Below are 27630 nucleotides of genomic sequence, written 5' to 3'. Positions count from 1 at the left end.
TCGCTCTGTGTCTGAGGCGACTGTGAACCCTTCGAGGGCCAGCCTACGAACCCCTGATCAGTAGTGGGCGCGGAGCCCGAGTGGCCTGAGGCGGCTGTTGAACCCTTCCGAGGGGCCGGCCATCGAACCTCTGACCAGTAGTGTGCGCAGAACCCAAGTGCTCTGAGGCAGCCATTGAACCCCTCCGAGGGGTCAGCCTTTGAACCTCTGATCAGTAGGGAGGCTCGGGGCATGTTTCCTTCACGGAGAAGGATCCTTTTCGAGGTATCCCCCTTTCCCGGTCCCTGTCGTAAGAGAGAGAAAGAGAAAAAGGAAAAGGATACGAAATCGAATGACGTGGCGTACCTTTTTCGACGCGGTCATTATGGCGAAGGCAAAGCGTCGCTTGCTTCTCCTGCCTGAGGCACCGCCTGTCCCGCCGCGGAGTTAATGCGACGGGGCGAGTGGTTCGCGAGGCGATCGTTGCGCGTGCGCGAGCCGTTTGAGGAACGGAACACGGGCGCGTCGTCTTCACACCGTGAGAGAGGGTTCTCTCGCTGCCCCTGGATGGGACGTAAGCTTGGCTGACAACGTGACCGCTGCTCCTGCCCACCTGCCATCGCCATTACTGTCGTCCCATTTTTTTGGCCGTATTGACCGTCGTGCCTGGCTGGCACTACTGGGTCATACGCAGGGTTGCCTCGAGTCGCGATACTGGTTCCGCAGTCGAGGAGGCGCGGTAGTGGTGCGAGTGGCGGTGCAGTTGCTCGCACGTAGCAACCGGCGCGCCGGTTGCATGACGCGTGGGCCTGGACCTCCATGCTGGGCGCGTTGGAGTCGAAGGGGCGCACCCACTTGGCACGGTTGCATGCCGACTGCACGGCTGTCCACCCTTTCACCCATTGGTCTGGGCGAAAGTGGAGGAATGCTTGTAACCGCTGGGCAGTTGCATGCCCTGCGCGCGGCGGTTTGGCTCCTTCTGCCCTGGACTAGCTTGCATGACGCGTGGGGCCCAGCCCCCGCGCCGTAGGGGGAGGACCTTGGAGTGTGTTGGAGAAGACTCAGCCCACGACGGCTGGGGACGCAAGTAGGGAGAGTCGCCTTTAAAAGGAGGGTGACCTCCTTGAAAGGCGGCCATGTCTTCGCGCTCCCTTATGCATCGTGTCTTTCCACCTTCTGAGCCCCCGGATGGGGGACGCCCGCAATCCTTCCGCCTTGTCATCGGAGGAACGCAACTTCGTGGAAGTTGGTACCTTTCAGCCATCGTTTGGCTTCAAGGATTTTCATCACGCAGCCCGGCTGCATCCCCTCGCCGGTGGTCACCCAAGACGGTGACCTCCAGCTTGATGGCGGGGAGAAGCGATCCGGGCTGCGGCCTCTGCCCCTCCCTCAGCTTCAAGGATGTTCATCATCGGTGCTGGGGAGGGGAGTGTGCTGAGTTGGGGTCGGTCTCCGCGCGGGCGGCGGCCCGCTCCTTCCCTCAGTGATCGGGGGGAAGGGCGTTCGTCGTTCGTGGCACCGGCAGCTGCCGCGTGCCTGGCTCTCTGAGCCGAGTGGCTTCGGAGCCGCTCCCGGCGCCGCCTTCCGCCACGGCAGCCGAAAGAGGTTTCTCCGCCGACGAGCTAGCCGGTGCCGCCCACGGACTGACCTCCAACTCTACGGCCTTCTGCCCGTCCTTGCCTCTCGAGTGAGGGCATGGGTGAGGGCCTCATGGCAGCAGCATCCGCCCTGAGGTCATCACTGCTGTTGTTCGGCCCCCCAGAGCAGAAGTCGTCGTCATCGCCGCTGCTGGAGCGGGCGACGGCGAGCCGTTCGTCGGTCTTCTGTTGCTCCGCAGGCCCCCCTATCGTGTGGGGTTGTTCGTACCTGCGGAGGTGGAACCGGAGTTCCATTTGTAATGGCACTTTGAGTGCCGGTGTTTTGTTCATTGCGGCCGTCGGGGCCTGAACATGTATGTATTTTTGGCGCGGAGCCGTGTTTTTTCTTCATTTCGAGCACTAAGACTCGCCTGTTGGTTATCTGAACCGCTTCACCAAGCGTGAGTCGCCTCGTGCGAAGGTAACGAGTGAGGTATCCGTATCCCGGAGGCGTAGGAGTCCCTCGGCTCGGTCGGCCTTGCTGTCCGAGGCTTCTCTTGCTTAGTTAAAGGAACCCTCGGTCGCTCTTCGATGAGCCGAAGCCGGAGGTAGCGGTGTCAGCATGGACAGAGGCAGAGTTGGCTTCGAAAAGAAGATGTGGTCGGCCGGAGCCTAGCCGGGTCATCCACTGGCAGGACCGACGCCGGAGTTGAGCTGCCGAGGCCATAAGCCGTGTTGATGTCTTCGGGGGACAGCTGGCCGAGGCCTCGGGGTGGCCGGCCGAGCCGTCTGCTCGAGCCGGATTCCTGGAGAAGACCCTGGCGGCGATGGCTCGGGTGTGGTGCTGATGTCGTCCTTCAGAGTGGAGATCCTCCAACCGCGTCGCCGTCCGAGGCTAGGTCGGACCTCACCGAAGGTGTAGTTGACGCCGAGGGTGCTGCTGCCCCCTTCAACTGTCGACGTCTGAGCCTGCAGGATCGGGTTGTCTTGTAGTGTGTGTATGTTTTCTGCGGTCGCCGAGACCCAAACACACTGTCGTCGTGTTGTAAAGCTGCGTTTCTTTTCCTCTTGTTTCGAGTATCCAGACTTATTTGTCGGTAACAGAATTGTTTGTGTGGGCGAGAGTTGCTTTTCACGGAAGGTGATGAGTGAGGTATCCGTATCCCGGAGGCGTAGGAATCCCTCGGCTCGGTTGGCCTTGCCGCTTACGCGCACTCTTACTCGTCCATAGGGTTCTGTCACCGACGCAGTCGAGAAGGCCCGAAAAACCGTTCCGGCAGAGAAGCTTTCGAGCGTGAAGACTTGTTCGGTCCGCGGAATCACTTATCCGAGCGCGAGTTACTTATCGCAGAAGGTGATGAGTGAGGTATCCGTATCCCGGAGGCGTAGGAGTCCCTCGGCTCGGACAACCTTGGCTGCTTACGTGTACTCCGTCGTTTTCAGGATCCACTTTCGAAGTAGTCGAAAAGCACGAAAGGCATTCTGGCAGGAAAGATTTTTTTCTTTTTTCGAGGAAATTTTCGACGCAGAGGGGGTTCCCCCCTTCTAGCCCCCGAGGGAGGGTCGGGCTTCGCCGAGGCAAGGCTGACCCTTCCTTGACGACCAGACTTTGTGTGTGAACGGGGTGTACGAATAACTTGGAAGCATCTTAAGGGTAGAAGTGACGTAGTTGTTGGATGTTCCAAGCGTTGTTGTAGACCTCGCCTCGACTGTTGGCCAGCTTGTATGTTCCGGGCTTCAGAACCTTGGCGATGACTAACGGCCCTTCCTAGGGAGGCGTGAGTTTGTGCCGCCCTCGGGCGTCTTGTCGCAGCCGAAGCACCAGGTTGCCCACCTGGAGGTCTCGGGACCGAACCCCTCGGGCGTGGCAGCGTCGCAGGGACTGCTGGTACCGCGCCGAGTGTAGTAAGGCCATGTCCCGAGCCTCTTCCAGCTGGTCTAGTGAGCCTTCTCAATTAGTTTGATTGCTTTGGTCGGCGTAGGCCCTCGTCCTCGAGGAACCGTATTCTAAGTCTGTGGGCAAGATGGCCTCGGCCCCATAGACTAGAAAGAATGGTGTGAAGCCCGTGGCTCGGCTCGGCGTTGTCCTCAGACTCCAGACCACCGAGGGGAGTTCCTTCATCCACCGCTTGCCGAACTTGTTGAGGTCATTGTAGATCCGAGGCTTGAGTCCTTGCAGAATCATGTCGTTGGCACGTTCTACCTGCCCATTTGTCATGGGGTGAGCCACGGCGGCCCAGTCCACCCGGATGTGGTGATCCTCGCAGAAGTCTAGGAACTTTCTACCGGTGAACTGGGTGCTGTTGTCGGTGATGATGGAGTTCGGGACCCCAAAGCGATGGATGATGTTGGTGAAGAACGCCACCGCCTGTTCGGACCTGATGCTGTTTAGGGGTCGGACCTCGATCCACTTGGAGAATTTGTCGATGGCGACCAACAGGTGTGTGTAGCCCCCGGGTGCCTTCTGCAAGGGGCCGACGAGGTCCAGGCCCCACACAGCAAACGGCCAGGTGATGGGTATGGTCTAGAGAGCCTGAGCGGGCAGGTGGGTCTGCCTCGCGTAGAACTGACACCCTTCGCAGGTGCGGACGATTCTAGTGGCGTCGGCCACCACCGTCGGCCAGTAGAAACCTTGTCGGAAGGCGTTTCCAACAAGGGTTCGAGGTGCTGCGTGATGGCTACAAGCCCCCGAGTGTATCTCTTGTAAGAGCTTCTGACCTTCGGCGATGGAAATGCATCGTTGGAGGACGCCTGAGGGCTGCGGTGGTAGAGCTCCTTCTCATCTCCCAGCAAGATGAACGACTTGGCGCGCCGCACCACTCGCCGAGCTTTGGCTTGGTCGTGGAGTAGCTCTCCTCGGTGGAGATATTGCAGGTATGGGGACTGCCAGTTTCGAACAGGCGTGACCTCGCTCCGCTCCCCCTCGATGCGCAGTGCCTCACCCTCGGGGGCCGAGGGTGCCTCGGGCTGAGCCGAGGGTGCCTCGGGCTATGCCGAGGGTACCTCGGACTGGGTCGAGGCCTTCTCGGGCTCGGGCATGTCGTCGGTCTTGACGGAGGGTTGATGCAGGTCTCGGGAGAATACGTCCGGGGGAACCGTTGTTCGCCCCGAGGCTATTTTAGCCAGCTCGTTCGCAGTCTCGTTGTAGCGTCGGGCGATGTGGTTGAGCTCGAGCCCGTAGAACTTGTCTTTCAGGCGCCGAACCTCATCGCAGTAGGCTTCCATCTTCGGGTCGCGGCAGTGGGAGTTCTTCATGACTTGGTCGATGACGAGCTGCGAGTCGCCGCGAGCATCGAGGCGTCGGACCCCTAGCTCGATGGCGATTCGCAACCCGTTTACCAGAGCCTCATACTCAGCCACGTTGTTGGACACCGGGAAGTGGAGGCGTAGCACGTAGCGTAGGTGCTTCCCGAGGGGCGAGATGAAGAGCAGGCCCGTGCCAGCCCCCGTCTTCATCAGCGACCCGTCGAAAAACATGGTCCAGAGCTCCGGTTGGATCGGAGCTGTCGGGAGCTAGGTGTCGACACATTCAGCCACGAAGTCCGCCAAGACCTGGGACTTGATGGCCTTCCGGGGGGCGAATGAGATCGTCTCACCCATGATCTCCACCGCCCACTTTGCAATTCTACCCGAGGCCTCTCGGGACTAGATGATCTCCCCCAGGGGGAAGGATGACACCACAGTCACCGGATGAGACTCGAAGTAGTGTCGCAACTTCCGTCGCGTCAGGATCACTGCGTACAGCAGCTTCTGAATTTGTGGGTAGCGGATCTTGGTCTCGGACAGTACCTCACTGATGAAGTAGACTGGCCTCTGGACGGGCAATGCATGCCCCTCTTCTCGTCTCTCAACCACAATCGCGGCGCTAACCACCTGAGTGGTCGCGGCGACGTAGATCAAGAGGGCTTCTCCGGCAGCGGGGGGCACCAAGATGGGCGCGTTCGTAAGGAGCGCCTTCAGGTTCCCGAGGGCTTCCTCGGCCTCAGGGGTCCAAGCGAAGCACTCGGCCTTCCTTAAGAGGCAGTACAGAGGCAGGCCTCTTTCGCCGAGGCGCGAGATGAAACGGCTCAGAGCCGCGAGGCATCCCATGACCCTCTGCACGCCTTTCAAGTCCTTGATGGGCCCCATGCTGGTGATGGCTGCGATCTTCTCCGGGTTGGCCTCGATGCCCCGCTCGAAGACGATGAACCCCAAGAGCATGCCTCGGGGAACCCCGAAGACACACTTTTCGGGATTGAGCTTCACGCCTTTCGCCTTGAGACATCGGAATGTCTCCTCAAGGTCAGAAAAGAGGTCGGAGGCTTTCCTCGTCTTGACTACGATGTCATCAACGTAGGCCTCGACCGTTCGGCCGATGTGTTCACCGAACACATGGTTCATGCATCGCTGGTACGTTGCACCCGCATTCCTCAAGCCGAACGGCATGGTAACATAGCAGTACATGCCGAAGGGTGTGATGAAAGAGGTCGCGAGCTGGTCGGACTCTTTCATCCTGATCTGGTGATACCCTGAGTAGGCATCGAGGAAAGATAGGGTTTCGCACCCAGCAGTGGAATCCATGATTTGATCAATGCGAGGCAGAGGGTAGGGAACTTTCGGACATGCTTTGTTTAGACCAGTGTAGTCTACACACATCCGCCATTTCCCCCTTTCTTTCTCACAAGCACAGGGTTGGCAAGCCATTCGGTATGGAATACCTCTTTGATGAACCCTGTCGCCATTAGCTTGTGGATCTCCTCGCCTATGGCTCTGCGCTTTTCTTCGTCGAATCGGCGCAGAGGCTGCTTCACGGGTTGGGCTCCAGCTCGGATGTCCAGGGAGTGCTCGGCGACTTCCCTCGGTATGTTGGGCATGTCCGAGGGACTCCACGCGAAAACGTTGGCGTTTGCACGGAGAAAGTCGACGAGCACTGCTTCCTATTTGGGGTCGAGCTCGGAGCCGATCCGGATCTGCTTGGAGGCGTCGTTGCAGGAGTCGAGAGGGACGGACTTAACCGTCTCTGCTGGCTCAAAGTTGCCGGCATGGCGCTTCACGTCTGGCGCCTCCCTAGAGAGGTTCTCCAGGTCGGCGATGAGGGCCTCGGACTCGGCGAGGGCCTCGGCGTACTCCACGCACTCCACGTCGCATTCGTACGCGTGTCGGTACGTGGGCCCGACGGTGATGACACCGTTGGGGCCCGACATCTTGAGCTTGAGGTAGGTGTAGTTAGGGACGGCCATGAACTTGGCGTAGCATGGCCTCCCCAGCACTGTGTGGTAGGTTCCTCGAAACCCGACCACTTCGAACGTGAGGGTCTCCCTTCAAAAGTTGGAGGGCGTCCCAAAGCAGACGGGTAGATCGAGTTGTCCGAGGGGTTGGACGCGCTTCCCGGGGATGATCCCGTGGAAAGGCGCAGCGCCCGCCCGGACCGAGGACAGATCGATCCGCAGGAGCCCGAGGGTCTCGGCGTAGATGATGTTGAGGCTGCTGCCTCCGTCCATGAGGACCTTGGTGAGCCTGACGTTGCCGATGATGGGGTCGACAACGAGTGGGTATTTCCCCGGGCTCGGCACGTGGTCGGGATGGTCGGCCTGGTCGAAGGTGATGGGCTTGTCGGACCAGTCTAGGTAGACTGGCGCCGCCACCTTTACCGAGCAAACCTCCCGACGCTCTTGCTTGCGGCGCTGAGCCGAGGCGTTTACCACTTGCCCACCGTAGATCATGAAGCAGTCGCGAACCTCGGGGAACTCTCCTGTCTTGTGATCTTCCTTCTTAGCGTCGTCGAGGGCCTTGCCATCCTCCGCGGGTGGCCCGGCCTTGTGAAAGTGGCGTCGAAGCATGGCACACTCCTCAAGGGTGTGCTTGACGGGCCCCTGATGATAGGGGCACGACTCCTTGAGCATCTTGTCGAAGAGGTTGGCACCTCCGGGAGGTTTTTCGAGGGTTCTTGTACTCGGCGGCGGCGACAAGGTCCGCGTCGGCGGCGTCGCGTTTCGCTTGCGACTTCTTCTTGCCTTTCTTCTTGGCGCCGCGCTGAGTTGACGCCTCGGTAACATCTTATGGTGGGCGGCCCTGGGGCTGCTTGTCCTTCCGGAAGATAGCCTCAACCGCCTCCTGGCCAGAGGCGAACTTGGTGGCGATGTCCATCAGCTCGCTCGCCCTGATGGGGGTCTTGCGACCCAGCTTGCTTACCAGGTCGCGGCAGGTGGTGCCGGCGAGGAACGCGCCGATGACATCCGAATCGGTGACGTTGGGCAGCTCGGTGCGCTGCTTCGAGAATCGCCGGATGTAGTCCCGGAGAGATTCTCCTGGCTGCTGGCGGCAGCTTCGGAGATCCCATGAGTTTCCAGGGCGCACGTGCGTGCCTTGGAAATTGCCGGCGAAGGCTTGGACCAGGTCGTCCCAGTTGGAGATCTGCCTCAGAGGCAGGTGCTCCAGCCAGGCTCGAGCGGTGTCGGAGAGGAACAGGGGGAGGTTGCGGATGATGAGATTATCATCGTCCGTTCCACCCAGTTGGCAAGCCAGCCGATAGTCCGCGAGCCACAGTTCCGGTCTCGTCTCCCCCGAGTACTTTGTGATAGTAGTCGGGGTTCAGAACCGGGTCGGGAACGGCGCCCGTCGTATGGCGCGGCTGAAGGCCTGTGGACCGGGTGGTTCGGGCGAAGGACTCCGATCCTCCCCGCTGTCGTAGCGTCCCCCACGCCTGGGGTGGTAGCCTCGGCGCACCCTCTCGTCGAGGTGGGCCCGACGGCTGTGGTGATGGTGCTCGTTGCCGAGGCGACCCGGGGCCGCAGGCGCTGTGTTGCGCGTGCGCCCGGTGTGGACCGAGGCTTCCCGCATCCATCGGGAAGTCGCGGCGCGATGTTCCAAGGGGTACCCCTGCCTTCGGGAGGCGGAGCTTTCGGCCCGTCGGACCGCGGCGTCCTCCAGGAGATTCTTGAGCTCTCCCTGGATACGCCGCCCCTCGGTGGTTGATGGCTCCGGCATCGCGCAGAGAAGTATTGCCGCTGCGGCCAGGTTTTGGCCGACTCCATTGGAAACCGGTGGCGGCCTTGCCCTGACGTCGTCGGCGATGCGGTGCTGGATGCCCTGGGGGAGATGACGCACTTCTCCGGCCGGAGGTTGGCCCGCCCATTCCTGCCCGATGTCCCGGCGGATCGGCACAAGCGTTCCTGCTCTCTCGTCGGGCCTGGCCTGCGTCTCACGGATTTGCTCGAGCTGTGGGTCATGACCCCCCGCCGGAATGGGGACCACACCTAGCTCCCGAAGGACGTCAACACGAGGCACGGGCCTAGGGGGATCACCGTTCTCCGGTATACCAAGATGGTTGCCTTCGCCGGGACCCCCTAAATCGACGCGGAAACATTCGCGACTTGGACTGCAGTCCTCGTCGTCGAGGCTGCGGCTACCGTCGGAACAGTCGGAAAGGCAGTAGTCGCATGCGGTCATGAAGTCCCGCATGACACTGGGGTTACCAAGTCCGGAGAAATCCCAACAGAGGTCGGGCTCGCCATCTTCCTCGGACCCCGAGGGCCCGTAGGTCGAGACGGCCGTCAGCCGGTCCCAGGGTGACCGCACACGATACCCCAGAGGGTTTGGACTCGCCTCTATGGGAGTGTCCACCGAAGCGGAGTTGCTTGGTGGGTCGAGGCCGAATCCCAAAGGCACGAGATGGGAGTCGGTCGGTACCTTTTGGTCGACAGGTGGTGACGTTGTCACGTCAGGGGCGGACTGCACCGTCGTCTCAGGTACGAGGGTGACGCCCAGCAAGTCCTTCGCGAGCGTGCTGGCGTCGTCCGTTTGCTTGAGGTTGGTGTGTTGCGGGGAGATGGCGCTCGTCTTCGTCTCAGACGTGAGGTCGATGCCCGACGTGCTCTCCGTTGGGGCGCCGGCGCCGTCGACTCGCTCGACAACCAACGAGGTGCCGCCTCCTGCTTGGCCTTGGTTGCCCCGCCTCCTCCTCCGTCGGTGGGGGAGGGGATGGGACAAGCCCGAATGTCGTCCTTCCACCACGTGGGGAAGGCGTCGTCAATTTCCCTGCCGGCGGGCGGGTTGTCGACCGCCATTATCGCTGTCGCGCGGCGGGGGAAGGAGTATCATGTCGTAGCTGCCGTCGAGGGACATGAACTCAAGACTCCCGAAACGGAGCACCGTCCCGGGCTGGAGAGGTTGCTAGAGACTGCCCATCTGGAGCTTGACGGGAAGTTGTTCGTCAACACGCAGCAGGCCCCTACCTGGCGTGCCAACTGTCGGTGTTTCGAAACCCGGGGGGTCCCTGGACCGACGAGTGAATCGTCGCCGCGTGCCCCAGCCCAGATGGGTCGGCGCGAGGCGGAACGCGGAGGGGGGAGAGAGCAGCCGGAGGGAGACAGGCGTGGGAGGTGGAACCCGCGGCCTTCGTGTTAGCCCCGCGCCCAGGTCGGGTGCGCTTGCAGTAGGGAGTTACAAGCGTCCACGCGGGAGGGAGCGAGCGGCCTTGCGCGAGCGCCGTCCCGTCCTTCCCCGCGCGGCCAACCCTCTGTAAGAGGGCCCTGGACCTCCCTTTTATAGGCGTAAGGAGAGGATCCAGGTGTACAATGGGGAGTGTAGCAATGTGCTAACGTGTCTAGCGGGGAAGAGCTAGCGCCCTAAGTACATGCCATCGTGGCAGCCGGAGAGGTTTTGGCACCCAGTTCGTGCGGTGTCGTGGCCGTCGGAGGAGCGCTGGAGCCTGGCGGAAGGACAGCTGTCGGGGCTGTCGAGTCCTTGCTGACGTCCTCTTGCTTCCGTAAGGGGGCTGAGAGCCGCCGTCGTCACAGGGCATGCGGGGCGCCATCATTACTCGTATAGTAGAGCGAGCCAGATGGGACGCCGGTCTTGTTCCCCGTAGCATGAGTCAGCTCGGGGTAGGGTAATGATGGCGCTTCCTGTTGACGTGGTCGGTCCGTGCCCTAGGTTGGGCGAGGTGGAGGCTCCTCCGAGGTCGAGGTCGAGTCTGTCTTCCAAGGTCGAGGTCGAGTCCGAGCCCCCGGGTCGGACGAGGCGGAGACCGTCGGCTAAGGCCAGGGCTGAGTCCGAGCCCTGGGGTCGGGCGAGGCGGACTTCGTCGCCCTTCGGGGCTGAGCCCGAGTCCGAGCCCTGGGGTCGGGCGAAGCGGAGTTCGTCGTCTTCCGGGGCTGAGCCCGAGTCCGAGCCCTGGGGTCGGGCGAAGCGGAGTTCGTCGTCTTCCGGGGCTGAGCCCGAGTCCGAGCCCTGGGTCGGGCGAAGCGGAGTTCGTCGTTTTCCGAGGCTGAGCCCGAGTCCGAGCCCTGGGGTCGGGCGGAGTTTCCCACGGTGCCTAGGGCCGGACTTGGCTGCTGTCAGTCTCATCCTGTCGAGTGGCTCAGCAGTCGGAGCGGCGTAGGCGGCGCTGTCCTCTTGTCAGACCGGTCAGTGGAGCGGCGAAGTGACTGTGGTCACTTCGGCTGTCGACTGGAAGGCGTGCGTCAGGATGAAAGTGTCAGGCCACCTTTGCATTAAATTTCCTGCGATTTGGTCGGTTGGCGTGGCGATGTGGCCAAGGTTGCTTCTTGGTGAAGACTGGGCCTCGGGCGAGCCGAAGGTGTGTCCGTTGCTGGAGGGGGTCCTCGGCTGCCCTTGCCCGAGGCTGGGCTCGGGCGAGGCGTGATCGCGTCCCTCGAATGGACCGATCCTTGACTTAATCGCACCCATCAGGCCTTTGCAGCTTTGTGCTGATGGGGGTTACCAGCTGAGATTTAGGAGCCTTGAGGGTACCCCTAATTATGGTCCCCGACATTATTCAAATATTACTGTTGTCACCCGAGTATCGATCATTACTATTTACGTAAAATTTTGTGAACCAAACGACATCCTAATCGAGTCATAAACAAGGTAGGGGAGCCGTAAATAAGAATATGAGCCATAAACAAATAATAATGTGTGCGCTGAGTTGTTTGCCAAATACTATAAGATTAAAATCTCCCTAGCTTGGAGTGGGAAGGTTGGCAAAAATTGGGTATTTGACGACCCCTAATTTGTAAGGGTTTTTAGTTCTTTTCCCAAAATATATCTTTATAATATATTTATTCTCTATATTTTTCTATAAATTTAGCTAAATATAAAAATATTTGATTTAACATAGCTCTAAAAAATAATTTATTTAGATATAGAACAAGTAAAACAAGTTATTTATCTCGTCGTTGTGATGAGAATTGAGTTGATTCTATACATTGACACTTGACAGGTCGTTGCAGGCCCATTCATCGTACACACATGAGTCACATGCCCCATCGCGACAAGGCCAGCATCACGTGACCACGTCACGCGCACGGTGCACCCCTTGTACAGTAGTACTCCAAACTGCTACCCGGCTTCCTCAGCCGTCGTCTCATCTGCCGCCGCCATACTCCTGTCCACCTGAGTACCTGACCGGCATCCTTCCCCCTCCTGCCCGATCCCTCGAGGCGGAGATCCCTAGGCCGTCGGCCGGGATGGCGGGGGCGCTGGCCCTCGCGGTGTTGCTCGCCGTCGCGTCGCTCCATGCTGAGGCGGTGTGGCTGGACGTGCCACAGTCGGGGACCAAGTGCGTGTCGGAGGAGATCCAGTCTAACGTGGTGGTGCTCACCGACTATTCCATCATGTACGAGTCCCACCCCTATTCGCACCCCACCATCGCCGTCAAGGTATCGCTTCCCGCGATTCTGTTCCCCACCCCCCGCTTATTCAGTGCTGCGAGCCTTGATATGCATCCCGATTAGCGATTAGTCTGGGCCATAGAGTTTAATTCCATGGCACTTTTGTTAAGAGTATATTCTTCATGTCTTGTGACCTGTTATTCGGGGTAAATAGGAGTACTAAATAACGAGGAAATTGTGGTTCTATATGCTCGAGTCGAGCATTCTAAGAACTGTTATACTCGAGCAATATGGTGACACCAGAGCATTAGGAAAATGTAGAAAATCTGAATCTGAATGTTGGCCTGCTGCTTCGACTAGATTTGTATGAATCAGTTCATGACCCAGGTGATTCTCATACCATGTTGGTTCCTTCTGTCTAAGCAATGGTGTTTCCACCTAGGATGTCACCCATGAGTTGGGATAGAATTACAGAATCCTAGGCTATGCATTTTATGGGATTTGCCTATTTCTCTTCCAGTGAACTACTTTAAAGTTTCATAAACAATAGAATCGTAATCAAATCGTCCCCATGTGATGGAATAAGATGTAGTATCAAAGAAGGGGGCGAATTGAAATAAGTTAGGGCACTGAAGCGAGCCAGTGAGAGCTCACAGCTCAATTTTTTAAAAATCTTTCAATATCCTAAACACCATTTAGGTCTACTGTTTTAACATTGCATTGGTAAAAGGCTAAGGTAACAGTGAATGATAAGAAACTCTTACTGAGTTTTAGATCTTGTAAAAATTGGCAAAGTTGCTAGACTTATCTTTGCTATATATTCCATTCCCCATCATATCTAGTTACAAACCGACTTCATTTCTCAGTTCAGATTTAATGTGCATCACCAATGCAACATCTAGGTACTGAATACATGTTTTTGTTAGACCTAGTTGGGTAGTTAGGGTTTTGGGGTTAGCCCTTTTGTAAAGATCCACATACCCCTTTGTAATGGGTCAGGCCCACCTACTCTTGGTCTATTAATACAACTCCCAACTCTAGTTAGGATTAAGGTTTCTCATTCCAACTATTTTGTTAGCACCTACATTCGTTTGAGATAGGAATGACAATGGTTTTCAGTTACAAATATATTCAGAGTTAAACTTTGCAGTAGAGGTGCAAATGGCAAATTGTTCTGATCGAGTTTGAAGATTTGATTATTATATTGGTTGAAAACATACAGTATGAGTTGCTGATATAGTGAAAACTTTGCTGCGATTATTTGATAAAATCCAATGCTCTGTGCAGGTTACTTCACCATATGGGAACACCTTGCATCACAGTGAGAATTCTACAGTTGGTCAATTTGCATTCACAACCGCAGAAGCTGGAAACTACGTTGCATGCTTCTGGGTTGATAGTGCAGAGAAAGGATCAGGAGTATCTGTGAATCTTGACTGGAAGATTGGGATCGCAACAAAAGATTGGGATGCTATTGCTAAGAAGGAAAAAATTGAGGTCGGGATGCGAATTGCTGTACCGAGCTACAGTTCTAAATGTCATGAGCTCAAGTTCAATGCAATATTTGGTGTTTGTTAATTGAATACCGCCTCTCTTTTGTGCAGGGTGTAGAACTAGAGCTTCGGAAACTTGAAGTGGCAGTGCAGGCCATTCATCAGAACTTGATATACCTCAAAGAAAGGCAAGTCGTCTATTCCACCAGTCTATGAAACATCTTTTGTAGCTAAATGTGTTTCGCCAATTGAGTTTTTTTTTTCTATTCCAAAACAAAAGGTTGGCATGTATGTATGTATTGTAGGTGGTTGTGTCCAGGAAAGATCAGCTGCGCTGTTCTTCAGACTTCCAATCTGCTGTGCAGCAGAGGGGTTGGTTCAGTATTGTTTGGAAGATATTTTGCTAGTGAATTGACTAGCGAACTCTCTGTGCTGGTCTATAAGATGGAAAGCCCAGAGATTTATTGCCCTACAGGATTTTTTTGTGTAGCAGCATTGCTAATAGTTGCTTTGATCTGCCTACGCAGGGAAGCAGAGATGCGAACTGTGAGTGAGACAACAAATTCAAGGGTCGTCTGGTTCAGTACTCTGTCGCTATGGGTCTGCATTGCGGTATCGGTTTTGCAAGTCCGACACCTTCAAGGGTTCTTCAGAAAGAAGAAGCTCATTTAGAGTCTCTCTGTAAGATGTTGCGCTGTGGTTCAGATGTTGTTCACCTTGGAAGGGTACAATTTTGCCTTTTACATGGAACATTTCACACCAGTGATGACTGATGGGCTACTTGTACTGTATGTAATTTAAGTACGATTGGATCGAAAATCTATATTTCAGGGAAAAAAATCTTATATTTAGGCTCCAGCACATACATGTAAGTGTAACCAGGGGATAGCCCATCTAGGCATGTTGTAGAATGAGACTGAACTCATCGTGACAGCAAAATCGTGGATACTTAGGCACTTGTTGCCTTCCGATCGGTCTTATCGATGCTAGCCCTCGATTATTACGATCCAAACGAATTGTAATCTTAGTAAGGGGCCGTTCGGTTAGCTTGGAATACAGCTGAAATTGTTCCGGCTTATCAAAAACTATATAAATTTTAGTGAATAGTTTTGACATGGAATTATTCCGGCCCGTCGTTCCGAAAGAAGCGAACGGGCCCTAAAGGAACTGGTCTTATAATGGCTAACATCATAGTATTATCCGTATCATAGTTACTGAACTGAGCTGACTATGAGATGTACCGTTACAAAGCACACAGGTGCGAAACTGCGAACAAGTGAGCTGGTTTTTTAGGTCCTTCAACATATCGTGCATACATGGTTTTGGTCTTCAACAGATCGTGCATATATGGTTTTGCACTGTGTATTGTTTAAAGATTGAACTTTAGAATAGGAGATGTGATAGAAGATAGAATGGGTAATCTACTGCTGGAGACATCGTTAGCGCCTCTTGGGAATTTGTATCACCGTTGTGAATCGTGTCATGTGGCATCGTGGCGAGCACTGGTCTAAAGAACTCACGAGCAGCAGTTGCTGCAGCAATCTTGAGACTAGATGGAAAAACCGTGAGACAGCAAGTCAGAACAACCGGAGCTAAAAGAAGCCTTTTCTACGTTCAAAACTAAACCAACAACCATTGACAGCCGGCCTATGTTGTATCGTTGTGAGCATTCCCATCCAAAGTTCCTACCACCCAAACCCATCCCCATCCGCGTCGCCGTTGCGGCAACGGCGACGTCGCGACGAGCCCCGGCGGCAGCTTTCCAGCTGCTCCCCAACCCCAACGCAACGCAGCCGCCTGCATGCTCTCCAGCTGTGTGATCACTGGCGAGCTTAAGAGAGACTAGTGCGCGCTGACAGATGCGCTCACCATGGGCAAGGCCGGCAGCGTTTTCCCTAGCCCTGCGCCGGCAACCAGGTCCAGCCGCTGCCGGTGTGGGTGTGGCGCGGTCGTTGAAAAGGTGGTGGTCAACGGCAAGTGCGTATCCGTGCTGTTCCTGGCAGTCAGCGGGTTCCTCTCGGCCTTCTTCCTGCTGCTTCGTCTCCGGACATCAGGAGACGTCCCCGATGATCCTGGCATACTCGCCGGTAAGACCAGAGGTCCTCCTCTCATGTAGAAGAATTGATTCGAGAGTTCTAGCAGATAGACATAAGGGTGCATTCGGATAGCAGATGCTAGAGGTTAGTCCTAGACGATCGGAACGCTAAAATCAGCAAAGCCCCAGGCTAATTGTTAGCCCATTAGCCAGATACAACCAGCTAACAAGAGCTAATAGTCAATTCCTATGGATTATATGCATCTGTTAGCTAGGGATCCAAACACACATGGGCAGATTTTAGCTGCACCTAACAGTTAGCTATAGTTGATCTAAACAGATAATATAAGCTATTCTTTAACATACAAACATGCATCTCTCCTGCAGAAATCGAGGCAGGCTTCATTTTGTCAGTGCCACACTCACAGGTAGCTTCACAGACTGGAATGCTCGAAAAAGAGATATATACCCAAATAGGTGTCCCCAACAGCAAGGTAATGTCTCAAGTCCACTTCAGTAACAAAAAAAAACGAAATATTCTCAAGCACTCAAAACGAGACAGGCACCTGAATATTGGCTAACAATTGTGCAGGTTTCAGTTTCCATGCAACCATACGTATATGCAGACACCACTTATGTGAAGTTTGGTGTTCTTCCAGACCCAAGAAATACCTCCATGAGCACAGAATCCATCGACGCACTGAGAGCGTCCTTGATAAAACTTACGCTACAGCAGCTGAATCTGTCTCTGACACCGTCTGTTTTTGGAGACACGTTTTGCTTGGAGATTCTAGGGTTCCCAGGAGGGATCACGGTACTGCTTCCGCATAGTGCTCCGCATGCTGACTTGAGAGAACCTCTCTTCAATGTCACGTTTAACTCGACCATTCATGAAATAAGGGGGGTTCTTGAGGAGATGAAGATTGAGCTTGGATCCACACTAGAGCAAACACCAGATGAGGTTACCGACTCTATCCCCTCTCATCCACTAGAATCACCCGTGCATTGATTTTTCTTTTCCTTTCTGTAGTAATGGACATGAAGTCACAGCTTATGCTTATGTATTGTATGAATGCACATGCAGGAATTATATGTCGAGTTAACGAATATGAATGGCTCAACGGTTGCAACACCAGTTACAGTTCAAGTTTCCATCTCCCCCGTTGACCACAGCATCTATCTAGGAAACTACAGGCTCGAACAGCTAGCCAGAATCATAACAAACTGGAGTGCAAGGAACCTTGGCCTAAATACCTCAATTTTCGGCGAGATTATAGGTTTGACGTTGTCTCCACTCCTACAAGCCTTCCTTCCATCCAGTGCTCCTAGCTTCTCTCCAATATCACCGCCATCCATGCCCTGGCCTCCAATACCGGAGGGGCCAAAAATCTACCCTTCCAGGGAAATCTCATGCCCTCCTTTGGTTAAAATTCAAAATGCAACCACTCAACATCGCAGACTAATGCGTGTGCCATCCAAGACGATTTCTCCACAATTGTCGACACGGTTTCATAGGAAGCACACATCTGAGGGCAAGAAAAATAGTATTGCAGTGCCAGCAACAACATTCGCTGCACCAGCACCCAAGCAGAAATGAAGTAAGTTGTTTAGGGCTTTTTTCTAGACTCTTCAAAGTTATGCAATCTTTCTTATAAGGTTAATTTAATGCAAATGCATATCTTAGAATTGTAGCAAGTATGAGGCTTGAGTTTATCTCGAAATTAGAATAGACTGCATGAAATGGATACAAGGCTTTGAATACATGTTATTGATTGCATGCCTTAATTATTTCTGCAGTGCTTGATCTCTAGGTGCCTCAAAGGTTCCATAAGTTTCCAAACCCCTGCCTAGTTACACCAAGGTGGGTATGAAGTAGCTGTGTGTGTGCCTAGGCTAAAGTTGTAAGAAATCTCCGTCAAGTGTAAGTAGAAAATGGGAAGTTAGTAGCCAGAAAGCTGGATAACTCCCAAACTTCATGTATAATAGTATGGCAATAGCTAAAGAAATGGCTGGCCATCTGTCAATTATGATAATTTTCCAAACTCGTGCATCTCCATGAAGAATGTCATTCTAACAAAATTTCCAAGAGCCACCTGCATGTTGTTCACTGGTATAACTTGTTCCTGTATTGAGCTTTCTATTCTTATTTCTGTTTTTTTTTGTTCTACATCCGGTTGCCTAGATTTCACTTCTTTACGAGAAGAAAGAAGAAAAGCAGCACCTGTGATTTCACATGGTATTTCTGTTCGGTTATCCGCGTTTCGTTGTGACATCAATGCATCATGTGTGACATAAAAATTCTTAAGAACCAACACAAGTATTTGGATGTCACTCCATATAATTTATATTTCATCAGAGCAATGAACAAACCTAAAGTAATTCCTTGCAAACATAAGTCAAGCAAATTGAAATTCATGTGTCAAAATCATGAAAATATAACAACTGGCAATCTTACAGCTGGAGCTATTAATTAATAAAATAAAATTACCGTTTCCCCCAGAACGGTCTCCCTACTGATCAAACGCAAAATAAATTTTCTTTTGTACGAGCTCAACACTTAGACGTGGCGATAATCTGGGAAGTACTTCCTGCAGTATGAGTATGGAACAACAAAAAGGGAAGTCAGGGAGGAGCTCCACGAATCAAAGTACTGTTTCCAGGAATGCTTGAAAAGCTTCGTAGTTGGCACATAGTGTGAGTAAAGTCTGAATTCAAAGAGCTAGGGGTGAGCAAATTGAATCAGAGAGTAATGCAAGAGCCAATGATACCTCGGTCCCGTCGGGGAGCACCTTGGCCAACACTGGAATCTCGTACTGGTAGAGCCGCTCCCACTCCGGATTCGTCGTGATGTCCCTCTCCTGATCCACATCCAAAATCCAGGTCAACCATCCACCCATCCATCCATCCATCCCGGACGAGCTTTAGTTACTCGAATGCAAACCAGCAGGGCGAGCAAATTGGCTTGCCTGGAGCTCGAGAGACGCGAGTGAGTAGGGCGTGCCAGCAAGCATGGACGCGGCGTGGAGCTTCTCCTTGAGTCCATCGCAGAGGCAGCACCCCGGCTTGGTGTACAGTACCAGCATCCGCTTCGAGGCATCGCCGGCCGCAGCTGCGGCGCAGAGAGCGCGGAAGGGAGGCTGGCGGACACGAGGCACGAGGCGGGAAGCGGCGTGGGGGAGCCCGGCCAGCGCCAGCGCCATCGGCTCGGCTCGGCCGCTTTGCTAGGCGGCGGATTATCGCCGACGGGGCAGACCGGAAGACGCGTTGGCCGCGCGGAACCGGTTGAGGCACGGCGGGTCAGGTCAGGTGGGGTAGAATAGATAGATTGCTCGCCTGCGGCCCGCGGGCGCTGTAATCCAAACGCTTGCAAAACACAGGCTTAATATGGGCTTTGTGCTGTGTAAGTCATTTGGCCCGTTTGCGATTCCAAACTCCATTCTACCCCGGCCGTCGTTGCAAACTCCACACGCCCTCACCTGGGCTTCGGCCACACGCCTCACGCCAATTCCTAAAGTAAAGGGAAAAATTCACAAAGTTAAAAACAGATGCCCCTTTCATATATATATATATATATATATATATATATATATATATATATATATATATATATATATATATATATATATATATATATATATATATATATATATATATATATATGGCAACGTATCCTGTGTAAAAGGTTCTCCTGTGTAAACATGCTAAAACGTCTTAACAACCTTTGGATCCAGAATCAAAGGCTAATCTTAATCCCACCTGATAATCTTGTGTTTTTTCTAAAGAACCCCCTCCTGGTAATCTGGTGCGGTGGAGGTTAGGTGGGATTAAAATTAGCCTTTGATTCTGGATCCAAAGGTTGTTAAGGCGTTTTAGCATGTTTACACAGGATACGTTGCCTATATATATATATATATATATATATATATATATATATATATATATATATATATATATATATTGTATATTAGGAGCCCTGGGCTTCCTTTAGTTATTGGAAGCCCAGGCCAGACAGTGCAATCCGGTCGAGCCGGACCAGGTCCAGACGTCTATAAAAGAAAATCCGTAGTGCTAGGGATCCGTTTTTACGCCCCATCTCGATTCATTAGCGACGGTTGCCAGGCCGGCGGTGGCGGCGGTTCCCAGGCCGACGGTGGCGGCCCTCGATCCAGAGGGCGAGCGGCGGCGGCAGCGCCCTTATGCGGTGGCAGCGGTTTCCAGGCCGGCGGTGGCGGCCCCCGATCCAGAGGGCGAGCGGCGGCAGCGTCCTTGTGCGGTGGCGGCGATTCCCAGGCCGGTGGCCGCAACTCCATTACCTCGACGCGCGGTGCGGAGGTTCCTCGATCCGCAGCGAGGCCCTTGTGCAGGCAAGCGGCGGCGTCCCCGAAGCCCCGAGGAGGCGGCACTTCCAAGGCCGGCGAGCAAGCGACGCCTGTCGACGTGCGAGTAGAGACGGCGACGCATGAGGCGCGATATTCGAGCGAGCGACGTCACGGAAGGGGCGAGATGCGCACAGCGATGTGACATCCTCTGATCCGGCGCATTTTTCTTTTCGTTTATTGTGTTTTATGCCTACCACATGTATTATTTACGCTAAAAACTGTATGTTTTTATGCTTTAACACAGAGTTCGTATATCAGTTTACTGCATGCACATTTGAAAAGGAAATTCCTTGATTTATGATGTTCTTAATTTGCGCACATGCAATGGAAACTCCCACGATTTTGCCATAATTTTTGGATCTGTATAAAAATAGAAATCGCATGCATGCGGCTACCATGTTTTTCGGATCTGTCATAAAAATAGGATCGTAATAACAACCTACTAAAGCTATCAACCTCTAATTGACTCGGTATTTACGCTTATAATTGAGGGATTTTATGCTCAAAACTTAAGGTTTTTACGCTCCACCCGGAGATGCGTCCACCAGTGAACAACATGCCAGATTTTTTACGCAGTCTAAGGAATTGCATAAATACCTACACCGTGTAGTATAATTTGTTTCGGTATACATCATAAACTAGTTCTAATGCGTTTAGTTGCATGGCTGTTGGAGGGATCCTATATTTATGAAGGAAATAAAACATTAAATGTGATTTTTTGTTTCTATGCATGCAATTCATTTCCTTTCATTGCATATTCTTTCCATCATAAATTCGTGTGCATGCAACCTGTAGCAGATTTTTACGCAGTATACCGAATTGCATAATTATCTACACAGTGTAGCATATTTAGTATCAGTATATAGCATAAAATGGTCATTACGAGTTTTAGTTTCATGTCTGTTTCAGCGATCCTAAATTTATGGAGGAAATAAAGCATTTAAAATAGAAACCGTCACACATATCTTTCCTAAATTTACGCGCATGCAAGGGAACGTGATTGACTCATGCATGCATTTTGCCATAATTTTAGAATTTGTATAACCGCATGCATGCGACTGCCATGTTTTTCGGATCTGTCATAAAAATAGGATCGTAATAACAACCTACTAGAGCTATCAACCTCTCACATTGGCTCGGTATATACGCTTATAATTGAGGGATTTTATGCTCAAAACTTAAGGTTATTACGCTCCAACCCGGAGGTGCGTCCACCAGTGAACAACATGCCAGATTTTTTACGCAGTGTAACGAATTGCATAAATACCTACACCATGTAGTATAATTTGTATCAGTATATATCATAAACTAGATTTAATGTGTTTTAGCTGTATGGCTGTTGGAGGGATCTTATATTTATGAAGGAAATAAAACATTAAATACGATTTTTTGTTTCTATGCGTGTAATTCATTTCCTTTCATTGCACATTATTTTTATCATAAATTCGTGTCCATGCAGCTGGTAACAGATTTTTACGCAGTATATCGAATTGTATAATTGTTAACACAGTGTAGCATATTTAGTCTCAGTATATATCATAAAATGGTCCTTACGCGTCTAGCTGCATGGTTGTTGCAGCGATCCTAAATTTATGGAGGAAATAAAGGATTTTAAAAACAGAAACTGCCGCACATATCTTTCCTAAATTTATGCGCATGCATTGGATCGTGTTTGACTCATGTATGCATTCCTTTTTTTGCGCTAACAGACGTGGGGCAGGTGGCGCACCCGACAGCCTGTTTTGGGCGCGCTGGTTGAACCAGTTTGCAGGGGTGGTCGGCCTGGGCTTCCTTTAACTATTGGAAGCCCAGGGCTCCCGTTATACCTACCCTATATATATATATATATATCCGCCGCGGGCGACGCACACGGGATGTTCTCCTCGCCGGGGATGGTGGGCGGGATGGCTCGCGCGGGCATCACGGCGCGCGGCGCGAGCGACGCGCGCGGGATGAAGACGCGCGCCGTGGGATGGGTGGCGGTGTGGCCTGCGCTGGCGGCGGTCATCACGGCGCGCGGGCGTCGGGAGAGAGAAGACGCGCGTGGACGGGATACACGGCGGCGCGACGTGCGCGGGCGTGATTCGCGGGTGTGGGGGGAAGACGCGCGCGGTGGCCAAAATATCGTAGGCGGGGGCATAGGTTCGCTGGTGGACGCCCTCCGTTGCCCCTTAAGGATTAGTAGAGATTTTCTCTTATGAACTCGTTAGCACCCGTATTTAGTGATCGCAAAAGGTAGATCACTCAGGTCAATTCGGACTAGCTCTTGGCCGTTTACAACATGCGGTTCAAAAAACTATCCGTAGAGTATTCATACGTCAATCGAAACCGACTCCACAAACTTTGGTAACTCCAACTTCAACTTCGATTTTATTAATAACTACTTATGAGACCTTTTTTGGCACATACCCCTTAGCTCAAGTTTTTGATCAAACCAATCCATTGACACAAACGGTTCATGGGCGAAAAGTGAGTTGTTTGGGTCCAGGAGGATTGACGGGGAGAACTGCAAGTTTTCGGAGCCGAGATATTCATCCGAGTCACTATGGGCGTATTTGTCCAATTGACACGTCCGAAGGAATCAATGTTGGACTTACCGGATCGTTAGCTATTCATGCGAGAATTGATCACTGGTGGGGATCTATAGAGAGTCCGTTTTATGAAATATCTGAGAAAGCAAAAGAAAAAAAAGAGAGACAGGTAGTTTATTTATCACCAAATAGAGATGAATATTATATGATAGCAGCAGGAAATTCTTTGTCCTTGAATCAGGGTATTCAGGAAGAACAGGTTGTTCCAGCTAGATACCGTCAAGAATTCCTGACTATTGCATGGGAACAGATTCATGTTAGAAGTATTTTTCCTTTCCAATATTTTTCTATTGGAGGTTCTCTCATTCCTTTTATTGAGCATAATGATGCGAATCGGGCTTTAATGAGTTCTAATATGCAGCGCCAAGCAGTTCCACTTTCTCGGTCCGAGAAGTGCATTGTTGGAACTGGATTGGAACGCCAAACAGCTCTAGATTCGAGGGTTTCCGTTATAGCCCAACGCGAGGGAAAGATCATTTCTAGTGATAGTCACAAGATCCTTTTATCAAGTAGTGGGAAGACCATAAGTATTCCTTTAGTTGCCCATCGGCGCTCTAACAAAAATACTTGTATGCACCAAAAACCTCGGGTTCCGCGGGGTAAATCCATTAAAAAAGGGCAAATTTTAGCGGAGGGAGCAGCTACAGTTGGCGGGGAACTTGCTTTAGGAAAAAACGTTTTAGTAGCTTATATGCCCTGGGAGGGTTACAATTTTGAAGACGCAGTACTAATTAGTGAACGTTTGGTATATGAGGATATTTATACTTCTTTTCACATCCGAAAATATGAAATTCAGACGGATACGACAAGCCAAGGCTCCGCTGAAAAAATCACTAAACAAATACCACATCTAGAAGAACATTTACTTCGCAATTTGGACAGAAATGGAGTTGTAAGGTTGGGATCCTGGGTAGAAACTGGCGATATTTTAGTAGGTAAATTAACGCCTCAGATAGCGAGCGAATCGTCCTATATCGCGGAAGCTGGATTATTACGGGCTATTTTTGGTCTTGAGGTATCCACTTCAAAAGAAACTTCTCTCAAACTACCTATAGGTGGAAGAGGGCGCGTTATCGATGTGAAATGGATCCAGAGGGACCCCTTTGACATAATGGTTCGTGTATATATTTTACAGAAACGTGAAATCAAAGTTGGGGATAAAGTAGCTGGAAGACACGGGAATAAGGGGATCATTTACATAATGGGAATTGCATATCCTTGGGTTTTTTGGAGAAGAGTCGCAACTCGAAAGAGCCAAGAAGGGGAGAGAGAGGATGCGCTAAAATAAGGTAGACCGGACGGGAGAGAGAAGCGCCATACTCGCATTAGAGAATCAAGTCAGGCCCTTTCTTCGAGTACTATCCATACAATATTAGTGACCCTGCTCCTTTCCTTGAATTGTGATCTATTGCCTATGGTGGCTTCGGCTTAGGCTGTTGATTAATGCCTTGGTGTGTTTTCTTCTTGTTTCTTCTCTTCTTCTTGTGATCTTGATTGCGCCTGTTTGCACTTAGCTTGATGTGATTTTCTTTAGGCTCAGCTCTCCTCTTTGACGAGAATCCAAAAACTTTCCTTTCCTTGAAAGGGGAAGTCCGCCACTCCACTAAGACCGCTTGCTTCTCATGCGCTGATGAAGTTCGTACCACTTCTTGCTGTCGAAGAGCTAGGAATCCAGTCACTCAGGAAAGCGTAACTATACTATACTATACTATCTATTTACGATAATTTGATTGCTGACAACATCACGCTTCTCTTTCTCCAGCGTCATGCCTTGTGACCTCTAGTTTCAACCTCCTAGCATTGGCTTCACTTGATTAGAACCATAAGCATTTGCATTCGCGACCGTCCTCGTCCCAGGTTTTGTTCTTCTTTGCTTTGGTGAGGTATACCTCTATCAAATGTGCTTAGCCTTTTCGCTAGTGCTATTTCATGCCATTGGTTTGAACTGGATAGAGGGGAAGGGCCTTACCTTATCTACAACTATCTAATTGCAATTCCGGATAGCATAGCATTATTCTTAGCCGAGGAAGGAACCGTTGATGGCGGAGTTATTTGCACGGATTTTCCAGCTATATGAAGATGAGGCTAAAAGACGCGGATAGAAGTCCGAAAATTAGTTCAAAAAAGGCCACAATCGTTAAAGAAAGGGACCTTGATCCTTTCATTGTTTTTGCACTTGAAAAAGAAATTTGCAAAGCGGGTTATTAACGAATTGAGTTTACTTTTCAGTTGAGAACCGTCCAAAAGCGCTGAAGAGGGTGTCGGAATCATTCGAGGCTCCTGGAAGTTACCAGCGAGTGCCGGATGAATTGAAGGCTCGACGACTCCCTCGAATCCTGCAGGGTTTAGGGAGGCTACCTGAAGCTGCTGGAAGGCGAGAATCGTTTAATAAACAGACTGAGTTATAACCCATATTATAGTTATAAACTATATTCATCAAACTACAAACTACTAGAATTGGAAATAAAATAATGATTATACTCGGCCAGCGAGTAACAAGAAGGTGGCACAATTGAGGGTAGGAAAGAATCCAGGGTAATGGTCAATACTGAGAACATGAATTCCCTTAGCGTTCTTTTTATTAACTGTCTATCAATCAATATTCTAATGGCAATAGAATTTCATAATAATGAAAGAGAAGAGGTAATAATTCGGAACGAAAATAGCATTTTAATGTGTATAAAAATCCTAATTTTTTCGAAAAAGGGCCTTTCTTTTTATTTATTTTGTATCGGGTTACTAAATACTAAACAAATTCAAGAAATAAGAGAATTCAGAATAGCTACCAAAAAGACTAATCCAATCCATAATGATGTACCGGAAAATACAACGTTTTTATTATTTGACCAACCATCAGGAGAAGCAAATACAAGGGGTACACTAATTACTAAAACTGAGGAAGTCGCAATTAATGCAAAAACAGCTAATTGGAAAGCAATATTCATATTTATAATCCTCCAAACTACCTTCAAATAAAGTTGACTACATATTTCTATTTGATCCCTCACTTAATCAAAATTGTATGAAAATACAAGAAGTAGGAGGGGTTTAATCATGAATCCATTGATTCTTCTTTTTATTAAAACTTTTTCCTTACCGCTTTATACAGAGATATATTGAAAGTGGACTTGCATCTGAGATGAGTTAGTAGATCATTTCATATAGCTATGTTCTATTTGTAGGAATAAAATAGGGATTGGGCTGTGGAGAGATGGCTGAGTGGTTGATGAAATAACGAATGTGAAATAACGCTTTCAGATTAAGTAATCTGCCTCCGGCGGGTGATAGGAATTGCAAGTCCCGATTGGTAAGCAAGCATAGAATAGATAGGAGCAGATGTGAATGAATTGCAATTTCCGAGGAGTAGTAAGGACGAGTAGTAGCTGTGGATGCCAGTGTGGAAGATCATATTCTCACAAGTGAATACGGACTTCCGTTCCGGATTGGGAGATCTGCCCTGGCTAAAGACATCGAACTGTGGATCAGTCGTGAATCAAATCGAAATCAGAAATAGAGGAATAGAGTCATCCTCACCACAACAAAGCTATGGGTCGGCTTCAAGCCAATAAGTAGGAAACCATGCAGGTACGAGAAAAAACAAACCCATTACTTGATTCAGACACTTGAGGAAGGTGTCAACGGACGGCACAGCTCCTCAGAGGCAACCCATCAAATGGATCTTTAGCGGCTCTAGTCTAGCCAAGGGAACGGGTATCACGTATTTCCTTGAAGGCAGCCTATAACCAAGCGGAGATGCTTCTGCCTTTTGGGGAGGCCTGTTTGTTGTACAAGAGGAGAAGGTTCGTATCTCCTTTCCGAAAAGATGCATCTATTTTCCTATCTTTGGCCAAGGTAACCCGTATTGGACAAGCTTGCCTTTTGTGGGAGCATCGTTTCGAAAACTAGTCTAATTGATTTCTTTTTATTTAGGAGATGCTTTTCCGTTACTTGACTTTCACTAGTGTGATGCCGATCTCTTACTCGAATGCTTCTGCCACTTTAGGAAGGGATAGAGGAAACAAACTGGGAATAGGAATTGATAGCGGTAGCTGTAGATAGGAGATAGGAGTGCGGACCAACACAAATACTCGAATAAACTGAGCCCTGGCGATAAGAAAGTATTTCACAAGTTCCGAAGTGCCGTTCAATTCAATTCAAGGAAGACGCATCCCTGAAAGAAGGTCGTAGGGAGAGAGGGTTCTCGATACCGGGCATGGAAAAGGCAGAGAAGGTTCTCGATACCGGGCATGGAAAATAAGTTCCTTTGGGCTTTTGAGTTGGAGGAGACTGGCCACCTTTCCTACGCAAATCTTCAGCGCAAATGCAAATATGACTTGAGATTGGAAATAGCAATTCCAGGCATCCATGCTTCTTTAGGCCCAGACCCTATAAACCAACTTTAGGAAATCTTATGAAATACGCCGGTCTTAGTCTTAAGCAGCCTAGCACTATCGATCAAAGCGACAACCCTCTAAATAAACTTCCATTTTCTTGAACACGGGTAAATGCCATTCTATCTCAACTATGGCGCATTTGACCGAGGTTTTCGTCTCAAGTCCACTCCTGAAGCCCTGCCGATTGAAGCAGAAAGGCTCTTCTGCTTGCTCCCCGAGCTCCCTATCCGAGTAAGTCCTACCTTCCTGGTTGGCAAGTAGTAAACCCTACTTCCCTTTCAAATCCTTGATTTGATCATCTTCATTCCATGGTGGACGGAGGAAAACTAGTTACAAATGTTCTTTGCTCGTGATACTTTGAATTGAAAGAGGAACGCTTGCAACGATAGCCCTTGTCAAGCAAAGCATCCTAGTGTGAAAAAGCAAGAAAATGCACTGACTGGCCCTGCCTTCAGCCGTACTCTCCTTTCATCTGGGTGGGTACTAGTTTGAAAGCAGGAACTCGGAAAGGAGGCACGGTTTTAGCAAGAAGCAAGGAATTCCAATTCATAGGAAAGCCAGCCCTTCGAAGAAAACGGAAGTGCTAGCAA

The 27630-nt window shown here is 51.0% G+C and overlaps 3 protein-coding genes across 3 annotated transcripts; 2 read left to right on the top strand and 1 right to left on the bottom strand.

The window, feature by feature from the left end:
• The first annotated feature begins 11891 nt into the window (after window positions 1–11891).
• On the top strand, window positions 11892–14644 carry LOC100281124 (uncharacterized). Its single transcript, NM_001154043.3, has 4 exons — window positions 11892–12196; window positions 13436–13645; window positions 13753–13829; window positions 14169–14644. The coding sequence occupies exons 1-4, from the start codon at window positions 12005–12007 to the stop codon at window positions 14311–14313; spliced, it is 624 nt and encodes a 207-aa protein (NP_001147515.1). The 5' UTR covers window positions 11892–12004; the 3' UTR covers window positions 14314–14644.
• Window positions 14645–15273: 629 nt separating this feature from the next.
• Window positions 15274–17768, top strand: LOC103627795 (uncharacterized). Its single transcript, XM_008648095.4, has 5 exons — window positions 15274–15728; window positions 16064–16170; window positions 16269–16637; window positions 16761–17274; window positions 17474–17768. Exons 1-4 carry the CDS (start codon window positions 15512–15514, stop codon window positions 17271–17273), a joined length of 1206 nt encoding a protein of 401 aa, XP_008646317.1. The 5' UTR covers window positions 15274–15511; the 3' UTR covers window position 17274; window positions 17474–17768.
• A 228-nt stretch (window positions 17769–17996) lies between these two features.
• On the bottom strand, window positions 17997–19007 carry LOC103627794 (glutaredoxin 2). The gene is made up of 3 exons (NM_001157579.2): window positions 18643–19007; window positions 18445–18534; window positions 17997–18264 (listed from the first exon to the last, which is right to left on the bottom strand). The coding sequence occupies exons 1-3, from the start codon at window positions 18874–18876 to the stop codon at window positions 18187–18189; spliced, it is 402 nt and encodes a 133-aa protein (NP_001151051.2). The 5' UTR covers window positions 18877–19007; the 3' UTR covers window positions 17997–18186.
• Window positions 19008–27630: the final 8623 nt, after the last annotated feature.

Source organism: Zea mays, chromosome 5 (assembly GCF_902167145.1).
Source record: "Zea mays cultivar B73 chromosome 5, Zm-B73-REFERENCE-NAM-5.0, whole genome shotgun sequence".
Taxonomy (NCBI): Eukaryota; Viridiplantae; Streptophyta; class Magnoliopsida; order Poales; family Poaceae; genus Zea; species Zea mays.
Note: the sequence above shows the minus strand (reverse complement) of the source record. Positions and strands in the feature narration are given on the sequence as shown.